Source organism: Protomyctophum parallelum (assembly GCF_964188405.1).
Source record: "Protomyctophum parallelum genome assembly, chromosome: 11".
Lineage (NCBI taxonomy): Eukaryota > Metazoa > Chordata > Actinopteri > Myctophiformes > Myctophidae > Protomyctophum > Protomyctophum parallelum.
Genome location: NC_139707.1, coordinates 32,345,585 through 32,361,128, shown reverse-complemented (window position 1 = coordinate 32,361,128; position 15,544 = coordinate 32,345,585). Strand labels below are relative to the sequence as shown.

Here is a 15,544-nt window from a genome sequence, read left to right as displayed (position 1 = left end):
AGTTTGATGGGCAGTTTCACTGATTGCACTCATTTATCAATGGCCTGATTATTTTCTCCACCGTTTCAAGGGACTGTATTGGCCCTCAAAACATTTTAACCAGTTAAACTATATATACTCGTTTGTATTCCCCCAGGGTCTGTACTTCCCTGTACACCAAAACTGTCGGAAATAGCCAATCTACAAGTTCACAACATGTTGCAATTTGATGTGAGCTTGTAGATTGGCTATTTCCACTGAATGTTCACCCCAGAATATGGACAACACGGTTCGAGTGGTTAGTCCTGCATGTCTCTGATCAAAATGAATCTTCTCTGCGTTAACATTAAATGTCCATCAGTACTGTACGGGTACGCTGTGAGAGGTAATGTGTCATTTAAATCTGACAAAAGATGCACAGACATGTGGCCTGTGGAGGTCAGCTCAAATGATCTCAAATGCTCCCTGTACCAGCACTCGTAGTTACTGCAAAGAAAGGACACAGAGTTGTTCACAAGCAGAACCTGATCAATTCTGCTGAAGTTTGGAAGTCCTCCACTGTGGCCTACAGAAACAAACATGCCATTTGCAAACTCTGTGCCCTTTATGGAGATCTTTGATGCGCTGTATATGATTTGGCTGTTTGTCTTTGTCTCAATGAAGTCTTTGGCCACTTGCGGGAGTGTGGTGACTTGGACAGAGCTGAGACTTGAGGCTTGTGTGTGGGGTTTGAAAAATGATGGTGCACTGAGGTGATACGCCATCATATATTGATGCCTGGTTGCAAGAGTTTTCAAGACATTCTTGAAATTCTGTGCGTCATGTACAACCCTTTTGAAAAATCTGTGCTTTCCCTCAAACCTCATGGTCCATAGATGAACAAGAGGCCCAAATCGCTTTGTCATTTCTGGGTAGTGTTCAATGTAATGATGTTTGGGTCTGAGCTTAAAGTCAGGAAACATAGCTTTAAGACCCTGTCTGTGATCACTTATTTTAGTCTGCATGTACTGTATGGACTCCTCTGTGAAAGATGGGGACAACGCCATCTGCACAATTTCTTTCAGGTCCATCAGTATGGCCCATGTGTCGTCACCTTCAGGAATTTTACTCCCTATCAGAAGAGGCAATAACCTGATTAGAGTAGAATTTTCATGCCCATTTCCACCTATGCTTTTCTTTTTCGCAAAAAGCTTTGAGATTGGTTTAGGTTTATCAACCTTATCAGAGTGCTGATATGGAAATGTTTTAATCCTTGCGTTTAGATAATCCAGTGTGAAATACTTCTGACGAATCATCACGCCGATGCACAGGGCCAACTCAACTGGCACAATACCCTCAAAAAGGTCATGAAGTACATCAGGCGGGAAACCATCAACAGGATGAAAATGCTGCAATGTCGTAGTGAGAGCACACCCAGCTGTGACACCCAAATACGCCTTTTCTCCTTCCACAGCATTCTGCACATGAACATCATGGCAGGCCCTCGTTCTCATGCTAAACTCTCCTTCAGAAACTTCTGTGGACTGCATCTCATCAAAAGTACAGCAACAAAATCTGCAGATATAGTTTTTGTTGAAACACCGTGCAAAACCTGCAAGACCATGGGCACCCAAATTATCGGCTGCAACACACATGACGGTGCCTTTTACACATTGCCCAAGAGACTCAATAAAGACACCATCCTGCTCAAGTGTTTGCAAATCCTTCAACAAAGGTGAAAGAAGGCTTTCATAAGTACAACTCTCCAGATCAGTTACTTTGAACAGCATTCCTAGCTGTATGACATTAAGGCTGGACCGATACTCACTGGGTATATTAGCTAACAACCAGTATACTGCACAAAGCTTGTGGATCTTTCTAGATGTGCCTAAAGGATTTGCTAGTTCCAGGTCGTCCATGTACAAGATTAGTGATAACTTCAGCTCTCCTGTTTCTGACAACAACGGATTGTCTTTGAAATATGTGCCATCTTCATGAGACATGTACATGCCAGGTGGCGATGGTTTAGCTTCTTGAATCTTGTCAAGTAGATCTGTATTCTTAAACATTGTTTGGAGCATCTCTAATACTGGAACATAAACTGCTGTGTGTTTAATGGAATCCACAGCTGGCACATCATATTCTACAGGCATTACCAGAGGGTAGTTATTCTTTACAAATGTTTTCCTTCGCTTAGTAGTGGACAGCTCTGCACGTTCAGCAGTAGCGCTGACAAACACATTACTTTTCATGACAGCTTCCACAACTTCATTAAGAAGTGCATCGTTCATAGACTGGCCATGCTCTCCTAAAACCTTAATGACAGAGTCTTTCACAAGGGGTTTGGACAAAATGAATATTTGTGCCAAATTTTCAACTATGTCTTGTATTGCCATCTCTGATACATGCAGAACACTCTGCATTTTCAAGAACAGAGAAGCCAAGTTGTTTCTCAGTTGAGATTGCAATTCACCAGGGTCATTAAACTCAGTAGGATTATCTGGAGCATCCATTTCAACATTCTGACTCTGAGAGGGCCCAGCCTCATCAGTTTGAACTTCACTTTGACTAAGTTGGCAGTCTGTTTCCATCAAGACAATGTCAGTCTTAAAATCAGAGACTTCACAATTTGCATGATCCCTACTTTTGTGGGCATTGAAGGAGGAATAAGCATTTGTGCTGTAGTTACAATTTTTGAATGGACAAACCACTGTCTCATGGCGTCTTAAATGTGTCCTTAAATGACCAAAGAGAGTTGTGTCATTAAAAGGTTGTCTGAATTTACACACTGGACAGACAAATGACTCATTGTAACTTTGAACAGCATTCTGGGTATGTTGTCTGGATAAGTGAATTTTCAAAGCATTTATTGACGGAAATGTGCACACACAGTCATTGTAGAGACAGGGCAACTGACTGACTGAGGAGACATTGCTATGATGCAAGCGGTAGTGTTCTAGCAGCTGAGCTCTTTTCTCAAAATTGGCAGTACTACAAAGTTTGCACCGCCAAGCCATTGTCTGACCATGTCAATAGTACATACCACACTGACTTCTTTTTCAGCTCTTCTTGTTTGTTTCCAAGCTGAAAAGAGATGATTAAAAATTAAGACAGGCTGCAATCCTTTTTTTCAAAAACCGTATCAGAACAGGGCTCTAAACAAGACACTATAAACATTAATAAATAAATAGAAGCCTGGTAGCACAACATTAAATTATATCACCTTTACTGAAACATATGGTGACATCAAAGGAAATATTCCCACCGAGAAAATTTAATTAGAGATGACAAGATTAGTGGGCATGTCGGCAACCACAAAAGTGCTTTCCACAGTAGCCTGGTGGCGTGACTTTAAATAATATTACTAATACATTTACTGAAACAGGACGACGACCATGGACATAATTCCATCGACATGTAAAGTCGGCATAATCGTCATTAACGTTCGTGATGTTTAATACAGCCTGCCGACTGTTTAACTACAAAAACAACATCGCTAGCATGCCAAGCTAACGGGAGGAGGAGGAGGGTTGTTCAGGCGGGACTCGGGAACCTTTACTATGGCTGAATCTTTAATGTACACATACACAACAACTGAAACTATTTAATGAGTAAGGTCTATATATCGGCATAATCGTCATTAACGTTCGTGATGTTTAATACAGCCTGCAGGCTGTTGCTACAAAAACAAAATCGCTAGCATGCCAAGCTAACGGGAGGAGGAGGAGGCTGTTGTTCAGGCGGGACTCGGGAGCCTTTACTTTAATGTACACATACATACACAACAACTGAAACTATTTAATGAGTAAGGTCTGAAACAATTTAATGAGTAAGGTCTATAATTCTATATGGTTCTAAAACAATTAAAAAACGTACCCGTATCGGTGTTCCGTTGCAGGCTGCAGCAGGCTTGGCATGACAGGTTGTTGTCTTGGTTGAGCGGGGTTTTTAGCGCACAAAGAAAATGGCCGCTCTCCAGTTTTGAGAAGGGAACCTGACGTTCGTGACGTCGTGACGTCACTCGGAGCCCCAGCTAAGCTTTGAGCACCGAGTACTAGTATACATTGAAATGTATTAAATAATATATGGATTGTTCACTTAAAGTTTGAAATGTGCTCTGATAACTCATACCGTTTAAGGTGATATGATGATTATTGCATCTTTTAGGTCAAACAACTCATATTATTTATGAGGCTTGCACTGTTTGGATTTACAGTGTATGGTTCATGAGTTATAGGCCAAAATGTAAAGCAGTCTGGTATAGCTCCACTATGAGGTTAATAGAAAAAATTAAAAAATTGGGTAGTGTGCACAAAACGTTTGATGACGATCAGTCCAGCAGTTTGCGAAATTAGCTGCACATAGACACAAACATAATTGCTGCCGCCTAGTGTTAATAATAATAATTATAACTTAGTGTTAAAGTCTATACCAGGGTTAGTTAAGCCTCACTGAGAATCCACAGAAAGTCTGGTTTAAGACACTCAAGCTCCCACGGAGAGCTTAGATAAAAAAAAAGAAAATACTAAAAAAGAAAATCCTGTCACATCTCAGTTGTGACTGAAGGCTCATTCTTGTTATGAACTGCAATGAGCAGGACAACAGTGACATCGCTTGAACTGGAGGAATAATGGAATAACGGGGGCTAACTGTGTCACACATTCCCTTCTCAATCTTATTTTCCCCGGTGATCTGCTGCAGTCACCTCACTACTCACTCTCCTCCCAGCTGGATTGTGAACAGAACGAAAGGGGAAATGAGCAGAAAGGTAATGTTAGCACAGAAAGTGCTGCTGGAGCTCGCATGAGTGCAGCTGGGAGGGACTGTCGATGATGGCAAGACTAATAGAAGAGATAAGATAAGATAAACCTTCATTGATCGCTGGAGGGAAATGTGGGTGTCATAGCAGCAACAGCAGTAAGAGTGAAACACAGGAGAGGTACAGTCAGGTACTAGAAACAATGAAAGACTTTCCAAACAAGAACGAGATGTACTTATCGCTAACAAGAAAATATAACAGATGAGTTATTGTGGTCTCATCATCTTAAGACTTTTGCATGCTATACACTAATACATTGGACAAGGTCATGAGTTGCCTTCTCTTTCCAATTTTCTGGGGAGGTGGGGGAGTGGGGTATGAAACACTTTGTGGCATCAATATTATACATCTTTCCTACATCCATATTTTCTCAGCAAGTGCAGACCTATTGCATTTGTTGACAGAGGGCATGCACTGCTGATGACGAGCGGTTGGAAAATCTGGAATGATGAGTAGTTGACCTTTGGCGTGTTGTGAACAATGTGTATTTTTCCGCTTCATGCAATTGCAATTTTACGGTCAAAAGAGTTTGTACAGTTGATGCAGTCAAGATGCACCAGCGCAGATGGGACAGATCATCACTATAAAGAATGCTAGGCGAGGCCCCTGAGCCGGGTCTGGAGGCACAATGCAGCAAAATGCAACACACTGTGAGCTAATTGAACGACTGAAAACATACCAGATTCTATATTACATTCTTACTCCTAATGCCCTTGTTCAATGTTGGTTCAAGGCTGTGCCTGTGCACAAAACACAGACTTATTTCTCAGCTGGACATTAGTTGCAGAGATGGAAAATTTGCATTAGACAAAGATCAGCACAAAGGCATAAAAGGAGCTGCGAAGTGTGGAGAATGAATCTGAAATATGACTGGCGTTACTGTATAGGCACTCGAACTGCACTTCAATAAGGGAGATGAAACATGTTGAGTCATCTAACCCACATTCCACTCTCTCTATCCCTCTCTCTGCTCCCATAGCCGTCGCCTTGTGAATGGTGCCGCTGCGAACCAAATAATGAGGTGCACTGCGTGGTCTCCGACTGTGCCATTCCAGAGTGTGTCAACCCCGTGTATGAGCCGGAACAGTGCTGTCCCATCTGTAAAAACGGTAAGTGGCCCGTCTTCTATGCTGGAATGCATGCAATGCGTGCACTCTCTCCAGAAGTAATTAAAATTGCATTAACCACTTAACCATATATAATTAGTTGACTGAGGTCCCCAGGGATCTATACTAGGCCTCCTCCTTTTTCCCTCTACTCAAAAAGCTTTGCCGAAAATAGCCGATCTTTACAAGCCAGTGTGTCCTGTTGCAACATGCTGTGTGCTTGTAGATCGCCTATTTTCGACAAATGGTCTCCCCCAGAATAGAGACACAAGGCTCGTTATTAAACTGACAGCAGAAAGTGTATCTGTATCTGTGGCCATTTTATGACCAAGCCTTCAGAGGATGAGGACATAATTGATGTTTTATTAATTAAAATTGGCCCGTTGGTCACTAATGAGTGGTACTAGCTTTAATTATAAATGACACACTAAGCAGAGTAAACATTGGCCCATTGATTAAGGCCAGAGTAGGAGGGGCTAATGGGACCCTGGAGAGCCCTTTATCTCCCAGTGCCCCCATGCCCTTGTCACACTCAGCCAATCCCCAAATTAGAATTATAGGATTCCAATGGCTCGTTGGCTATTTACAAGGTGGGATGGGAGATTTCCCTTAGCCAGCCCCAATTCTGTAGGGCAGATGGAGCTTTATGACTGAACTGCACTAACTGCTCCTTCTGAACATGGCCCAAGAAGGGCCTGGGAATGATTAAGTACAAGAAGTGCTTAGAGTACATAACATCGAATGCAGTCGACAACAATGTTGCGGTATGCAAGAGATTTATAATCAGCCACGTACGTTCTTACGTATGTGGCTGATTATAAATTGTTGTGGCAGTACTGATTAGAAGACTAATAAGACTGTTAAACCTCCAGGATAAAATTCAAAGGAACCCCTGATATGCAATGATAGGAGCATAGAGAACAGAAGGAAATGCAAACTCTGGTTATTGTCTTCTCAATTTGTACTGTACCTCAATCAAATGTAGAAATTTATTTCGATAATTGCCTATATATAGGATATATATTTTGAAGGTTCTAATGGCTGACCTACTATACTCAACTTAGCTTATTTAAAATACAAATGAAAATGGTATTGGACATGGACAAAGATATTGACACCTACTGTATACATTGAGGACTCTAACAGGAGCTCTCATTCAAGGTTTCTTCGACTATGCATGCACCTTGTGGTACCACGTACAGCACCACAAAGGCCCTAACACGGCTCCAGACATCCCAAAACAAACTGGTCAGGCTTCTGCTTGGCCTCACTGCTACAACACACCTTACCCCTACTCTTTTTTTTGTTTTCTAAGATTTGTTTTGGGGATTTTCTATGCCTTTATTGATAGGGAAGACAGGAAATGCAGGGAGAGAGATGTGAGAGAGAAAAGAGATGGGGGAGAGAGGGGAAGAGAGAGAGGGGGCGGGGGGAGAGGGAGAGAGAGAGACACGCGGCAAAGGCTGTTGGGCTCGGGAGTCGAACGTGGTCTACTAGGTGCCCAGATGGTTGAGATAACCGTCCGGGCCACCCCTACTCATTCTGATAGGTTGGGATGGCTCAGGGTAGAGGACAGTACATAAACTTGCAATGGGCCATGTCTACAAGATATGCTACACCACATAGACACCCATGTCAAACCACGTCCTAAACATCAATGCCTTCCACAATCACCACACCAGAGGAAGCTCCACTAATCACGTTCAACCCAGATTTGGCTCAAACTAGGGGGTAAATGTGTTCTCCTCCTATGCAAATCCCTACTATCCTTCAAAACTGCTCTGAAAGAGCACTTACAGGTGGCTGCAATTTGTTTGATTTCTAACCGGTTTTTTTACGATGTTTTTGCATAGTACTGTATATTTGTATGTCATTAAATGTTTCTTAAGTATGAAAGACCTTGATGGAAAGAAGCCAATAGGCTTTCATGTCTTAGCAGACATACTGTAGTATTGAACTGTACTTTCCTGTTCTTTTTTCTGCAAACTGTTAAAGCAATCAATCAATCAAACCTCAACTTAATATATTCTAGCAGCTTTGTTGAAGCTTTGGAAGCAATAACTGCAATCAAGCACTTTCTGTAACTGAATTTGATCTACTTTACTTGTACAGTAGCTTGTTGGCCCACTCTTGAGCAAACCGTAACCGTAGTGCGTAATGCAGCAATGCAACCCCAAATCATCACTGAGCTCTTGCATTAGAAAACTTAATTTTGTCTTGATGGCATTTACCAAAACACTGCAGTCCAAAGAACATGACAGTGGCTTGTCAACATGCATGATCTGGCAAAGTCCAGTTGGACCTTTTGTGCATTCAAACAGCGACAAATGATGCAACTGTACCTTCAAATTAAAGACCAGTGTGATCTATTTAAAAGTTTCCCTTGCTTTTTTCCCTCAACCATTCAAACAATCTTTCTTTTCCATCTTGCGACCGCATTAAAGTTAGCTACAGTCCCAGGGGGTCCCAGGAGCATTAAACTTAATACTATTCGCAACAGTTGTCAAAGGACCATCAAGCACTTTGAAGATAGTTATAACCTTTACATTGAGGCAAGGCAAGCAGAATAGCAGTAGTTTCTGAACTTTTGTGTTTTGTTCTTCTGCAAATCATCTTGCACACCGACTTGTAGGTGGTGCGCATAATAAAATATATTCTAATTTGAGCACATTTCAGGAGAAAACTTTCGTGTGACCACGGCGCTCTGATTTATGTTGTGTTACCAACTTAGATCAACATCAAAAGCAGAGAGGTCGAACACACCAACACATACATTTGAGCAGGTTTATTTACTTCTTCAGGACAAATATTTCGGCTACAAGCCTTCTTCAGTGTTCCCCACTCCCAACTACACTGAAGGCTTGTTCTTCAGTGTTCCCCAGTCCCCACTCACACAACTACACTGAAGAAGGCTTGTAGCCGAAACGTTTGTCCTGATGAAGTAAATAAACCTGCTCAAATTTCTTGGTGTGTGCGACCTCTCTACTTTTTATGAAGTACATTTCAGGAGAAATTATACATTCTCTTAAAAAGTGTGTGTAAGCCAAATAGTCTCCTGTAGCAGTAGAAAGGGGAGAGTTAAGCCTAATATATCCATTGTCTCACGATTGTGGCACGACACTGTCGTGCCATTATTGTTTTGGTGTCTTTATGTGATAGTTCAGTGAAAAGACAGGAGAGTTGGTGAGTGACAAGCCGCAAATGTGCCGGCAGGCTCAGGAATGGAACACGGGACACGCTGTCAGGCATCAAACCCTATGTGGTAAATGCCTTAACCACTTGGCCATCAGCACCACCGGAATCAGGCTTTAATCCGGGCAGACAGGAAACACCACAGTGGCATTTTAGGGAGGCCTGCTGTCTCCAAGCCCCCAAGGGAGACTGGCCCAGCTTTGGCAGGCATATGAAAACTCTCTGAAGGTGGACAGCTGAGTGGTGGTGGGGGGTGGAAAGAAACACATAGTAGCAGAGCTTCGCTTAAGCCATGGGACGGGCAACCGTGGGAGGAAGCCATCCACTCGTGTACTGCATATGGGTGCACAAGTCTTCAAAGACTCGGGCTTGTCTTTTTTTTTCTCTCTTTCTTCACCTGCTCAGAGAAAGGAGAGAGGCAGAGAGAAATGGAGGTTTAAGGCTCCAGTCACGCATTCGAAACAGAGATTCTAATGTGTGACTAAGGCCTAAAACCTACTGGCCACTGGCTTCCTGAGATTGGACACTTGGCCATTGGAAGGGGCTCTTACATGCATCACCAGATACAACTCTTAACTAAAACATTCTGCCGGAAAGAAAGAGATATCAAGCTCAGAACAGTTTCACCCCAGGCCAGTGGAAACTCAAGAAAATGTCTCCTCCTTCTGTGCCACACTAATCATATGAAATCACGAAGGGGATACCTGCAGTATAATTATAGAATATTTGTGCAAAGTGCCCCCCGGCACATACAGTAATTAGCAAGTAAAAATAAATGGCCAGTGTTATTTGTGAACTCAAGAAGGCTGAATCATTTACAACTCATGTCAGCTGGCCATTGTGAAGCCACGCAGTGACACAGAGGTTACTAAAGCCAGGTAACACTTATTCCTGATGACACTTTGACAGCGTTTCATGGACAACTGACAACTGACAGTGACACGAGACTTGATACACCAGATAATGTCATATACTGTAGCCTGCAGGTGCATTTTCAAGACAGAACACCATTGCAAATTTAGGAAGTAAGCGATCTGAAGCGACGGCGTGGACACAGAACCGGGCAGAACTGGGCTCGTTTCCCTAAAATGTTATGGACCATAAACCCAGAGAGCCTGCAGACCAGCATCCTTTGAGCAGTGACAGGTAGCGGAAACTATGTCCTTGTGCCTTGCAGCGATACGATCTATCTGCCCATAAACAATCACACACTTGGCAGCCATTAGTGGTCACCCTCTTTCCTCATTAACCTCCCCTGGGTTTGTCCTGTAACCTGTGCCAGCTGTCCGGGGGCAGATCTATGAGAGTTTAGACTTGGCAGGCTCTCTCATAGGGGATTCACACTGAGACGGACTGAGTCCGTTTCATTCCGTTCCCAAATATGGTTGACTGGTCCCCGCTGGCCATGATTCACATTGGCCGAGATTCAACAGCGCACCCGGGTACAATTCATTCAACTTATGTGCCTCAGAGGGGCGCTGTGGACGATGGGGCCTTGGGAGAGATGAAATGTCATGTCACAGAAGAGTCACTTTCAGAGTTTAGAGCAAATAATAAAGTTTGGCTGTGTTCCTGACGTTGTCTTGAGTTATAATAATAACATAACAACAATACACAACTAAAGCAGTGTGCGCTGATGGTCTTAAACAGCACAATGCAACGTTGTCTCTCGTCTGTATGACGGTGATATCACGTACATATCCTTGGTATGTTAACAGTGAAGTCACTGACTAATCCTTGGTATGTTTGTCCTAGCTGCATTGCGTGGCATGCGTTTCTTTTCCACAGCTCGTGCTGTGCTACTCAAACACTAGCGGATTACCAATCATTCTTTGTCAACATTCAAGTAGAACTACAAGAAGTACAACCGAGGTCAAATAATGTGTCATTATAAAAATATCTAAATTATGATAATAATAATAATAATAATAATACACTTTATTTATATAGCACCTTTCATACATAAAATGCAACCAAAAGTGCTTAACATAAAACAAAAAGCAGCCGAAGACCAAAAAAAACAAAAAGCTAGTCAGTACAAGAAAAAAGTTGTACAAATTAACAAATAAAATAGCAATACAAACACAAGACACAAGATACATTTAAACAAATGCCAAGTTGAAAACTCGGTCAACTCGGTCTTAAAGACATCAAGGGAGGTCGCCCTTTTAAGGTGCAGTGGTACTGTGTTCCACAACTTAGGGCCTCACCGGTGTTCTTATGTTGAGCTTTAGGCAGTTTTAGTAGAAGAGCGGAGGAAGACCTGAGTGTTCTAGGTGGAACATAAGAATTGATGGAATTCTTTGTATATGAGGGTGCCAGGATATTACGTGCTTTATACACAAATAAAAGTGCTTTAAAATTATTCTAAAAGATACTGGTAACGAATGTAGTGTTGACAGGACTGGACTAATGTGATCTCTTCTTCTAGTATTTGTTAAAATTCTAGCTGCCGCATTCTAGATTATCTGTATTCTTTTTATAGATTTTTTTAGGTAGTCCTGTAAAAAGGGAGTACTTCTGCATCTCTCTGATTTAAAAAAGGTCTTACTTTAGCCATGTTTCTTAAATGAACTTCCACTTCCTCCTTTTAGTACGGATGGCTTTCCCATTGCAGCAATCCGTATCCGAGACTTGATTGATTGCGAACGGTACGCATCATTCACACTACCACAACATCTGCAAAGTGGTCCCGAGTGCGCACCCGGGACCATAGTGTGAATCCCCTATCAATGTCTCCTCTAAGGCCAGATCGAATGGCTTTTAATATGTCCAAGTAGTCCATGGGACTCATCTGTGCCGAGGGGAGGCAAATTAGGCATAAGAGGTTGCCAAAGATTGCTTTTTATGGCTTTCATAGTGTCGCCGTCAGGTCGGAAACCTTGTATGTACAAAACTGTTACTTTATAGGAAATGGGATTTTCTTTTCCTTTAACACTTTCAACCAGGGATCCTTATTTTGGGCACGTCACTGCAAACATTTTCAAAAGTAGTGAAACTAGCAGATCTACAATCTGATGACATGTGAGCTTGAAATAGATTGGCTATAAATTATGCAACACTGTTGTACAACGTCTAAAAGTATAACGTGACCAATAAGATTAATAAAAAACAAACCAAAGAAAGTACAAGGAGAATAAGAGATACAAGGTTCCTGCCTGAAAGGCTAACATATACAATAGGGACTTTAAGCAATGACGGTTTTCAGGACGGCTCCGCTAGGCGGAAGTACGGCTGCTATGACGCAATCACTGTAGCAGTCAAAATCGTTAAGCAAACAGCCGTCGGTGACGGGTTCCCACCCCTTTTTGGTTCCCATGGTGACGACGTGTCTATGCAGCATATATGTCAAACACAGACAGAAAAAAGAGAACACCCTGTCGCGCGTCAGCTAACTTGCCAATAACTTGCTTCTTACATGCGCTGGACATGATCAGCAGTGGAAAGAGGAAGGTACTGGATCAATTTGTGTTATTCTAAAACAGTTTTAATAAACATGGTTATTATGATATATGGAATTAGTATAATTTCTTCAGAGCATGCCAACACATTACACAGCAGAAAGTGATAAGTGATGGAGCAATCGGTGTAAATGTATGACAGTTTATTTCAATAAACATGGTTATTGACATGGCGTTGTAGAAACTACGTGGAAGTGTAGGTTGCCGTAGTAGGAAGGGCTATGACCGTCGGCAAGCAGGTTTATCTATCGAGTGCTGATCCATTTCCGGTTGCCGGAGCGGACTGCCGTAGCCGTCGTTGCTTAAAGTCCCTAATGCTTGCTCACTGCACCACAGCTCCACTAGTAAACAGGATGCAGGGGCATAGGAAGTTGAACCGAAAGAGAGGAAAGTGATTTTGAATCCAGTCTGATGTGAGAACTAAAACAACACATATTCTCACTAATGATGGTCCCACGGGGCTGTGGGCTGTTCTGGAAGGCCCTGCTCTTCATGCTAATCTCTGAGTTGAGTCAACATCCTGGAGAGGAGGAATCAGAGGCCGACGCTATTATTAGGGTCCAATGCCGATCCTAATTTTGTCCTAGACCACGAATCTAGAATTGATTAGAGAAAACAAAAAAATAACCGATCTACAGCACAAGCAACACAACATGGCGCAACACAACGCATCATGAGCTTGTTGGATCAATTTTTTTAAATAATAATTATAATAATAATTATTATAATTAAAACGTATGCTTCGATAATGACATGCACAAAAGAGTAGCGCATAATTGCAGATGGCGATGACATGATAAATGTCAAAAATTATAGGTTGAAGGAAGAGGTCTGAATATGAATACACTGTTCAAATTCCACTAATATTGCTGACTGCATGGTAGTCACTTGGTCCGCGCTCTTGAGACTGTCTCAGTAATAGGTTATTAACCATTTCTTTAATGTAATGTAGAATTAGTTAGATATATGATGCGCGTGAATAATAATCAGAAAAGCCAGTGTCTCCTGGGGTGTCAAGGGTTTTTCATCGTCAGAAACGGAGGAATGGAGTCTGGCAAGATTTACAGAGCTAAACGTAAGAGACAAATCCAAAGTGACCGTCACACTAATTGAGCCACTGATCGTTTCATTTAAATTATTACAATTGGGACCAATTCCTGGCACATGCATGCACTTCTGTCTTGGCAAGGGACGTGGACGTGGCAGTCTTGACCAGGGGGGCAGTCAGACAGATATTTTGTGAAGCCACAAGGAAATCGGGATTTCCTGAACGTTCATATAATGGCCTGTTGTGGCGCTGTCATTGGACCCAGAAAAACCCATAGCCCCATAGAGGTCCATGTATTTGGGCCCAACTTCACCTAGACTGTATTACCTTAATAAACATGGTCATGAATACTTTCTGCTTCCAGTCACTAGTTTAAAGTCTCATTTCTAATGTCATAATATTCTTTTTGGAAAATTATGGTCCCATTTATGAAAAAATGACCATAAAGTCACGTATGTTCTGAGGGGCGTGGCTACCGTTACAGTCTATGATCGGGATTCCCCACCCACTCGAGTCAAAATAAAAACCAACGGAGAAGAAGGGGGGAAGTCCCACCTCGTTGTCTGGGCCAGCCAATGGGCCAGCTGGGCCCAAACGGATCTAGAAAGATGGCGACTTACAATACAAGGACTGACAGGCTTCATTTTACGTTCATGTTAGACCCGGAGAACACTTTGTCCATATTTTTTACAGTCTATGGTCTTGACTCACCAGAGGCAAGATCTTGATCATGTGGTTTACATTTACAGTAAGTAAGGTCGATGCATTTAACGAAAGTGACAGCGATTTGACACGCAAACTCAGTCAGATGATACATCCGGTGAAATAATTGTCCATCAAATCAGACAATTTGCCACATGAACCCTAGCGTAACCCATTCTGGGCATGTCATAATAGGTAGGCTATAAGATTTAAGTGGTTAAAAGGAACCAGAATCTTATCACCAGAAACAAATCCATGGAAGTAAATCTTAACCGCATTTCACAGATAAATGTGACTTCACGCCTTATCAGTTCAATAGTTCTCTACAGTTTCACCACAGGACGGAATGGGCATCCAGAGGAATTGTGTGTGTGAGGAATTTCTAAGGAGTCTGTGGCCTTTTCATGCAGACTGAAGTGATTAACACCATCCTCCCTGCTGCCTCTCAAAGCAGCTTTCTCTCTCTCTCTATGTACTCCCAACCTCTCCTCTCTGTACTGCCAAGCCAGTGCCTGGCAGCCTTCTCTGCTCGCGGCGCATTAGGATGCAAAGCGCTCCATGTCAAGGGAGAAGGGGAGGCTAACAAAAGCGCTTTAGTGTAGCAAAAACAAGCCCATCGGTGCATGCCCGTGAAAATATCTGTGCGTGTGCTACTGTGCTCCGACTTGGCCGACTCCCTGTGGCCCTATGCATTGCTCCAGACACCCCTTGTGAAAAAAAAGTAAATAAAAAACAGAATCCCAGGAGAGCCTTACTCAATGTATCCCCCCCTCTTCTTTCTCACCCCTTCTTGCTCTGTCCCTCTCCCCCCTTCCTTCCCATCCTCATGCGGCAGGTCCAAATTGCTTTGCCGGAACGACGATCATCCCAGCCGGTATAGAAGTGAAAGTGGACGATTGCACCATCTGCCGCTGCCACAACGGGGACTGGTGGAAACCTGCGCAGTGTCTGCGGCGGGAGTGCCTCAATGGCCAGTCGTTGTCATAGAGACCCTATCAGGGAGGACGGTGGCAAAGTTAGGGCGAGGGCCCTGCCCGCTGTGCGTGCCATTTTGTATGATTGACAGGGAGAGGAGCACAATTCCTTGGCAACCTGAGGCTGCGTGGTGCAGCCTAGAGACACTTCACTGGCTTCAAGCAAGAGCGGCGGACTGGGCCACTGCTGGACGAAAAGGACGGAAGTTTGTCTCAAGACTCTTTTCACCTTTCCAGTTTTAACTGTTGCTATATATTTTCAGAGATCGACTTGCTTGACTTTG

The 15,544-nt window shown here is 42.8% G+C and overlaps 1 protein-coding gene across 1 annotated transcript in view; it reads left to right on the top strand.

Annotated features, from left to right (window-relative positions):
* The window catches only part of vwc2l (von Willebrand factor C domain containing 2 like), a gene marked incomplete at both ends in the record, with an annotated part of 39,156 nt that extends 23,883 nt beyond the window's left edge, over positions 1 to 15,273 (top strand). Inside the window, 2 exons of the mRNA XM_083776554.1 lie at positions 5,757 to 5,886; positions 15,122 to 15,273. Coding sequence (XP_083632680.1) covers positions 5,757 to 5,886; positions 15,122 to 15,273 — 282 coding nt within the window. The remainder of the gene's footprint in view (positions 1 to 5,756; positions 5,887 to 15,121) is intronic.
* Positions 15,274 to 15,544: the final 271 nt, after the last annotated feature.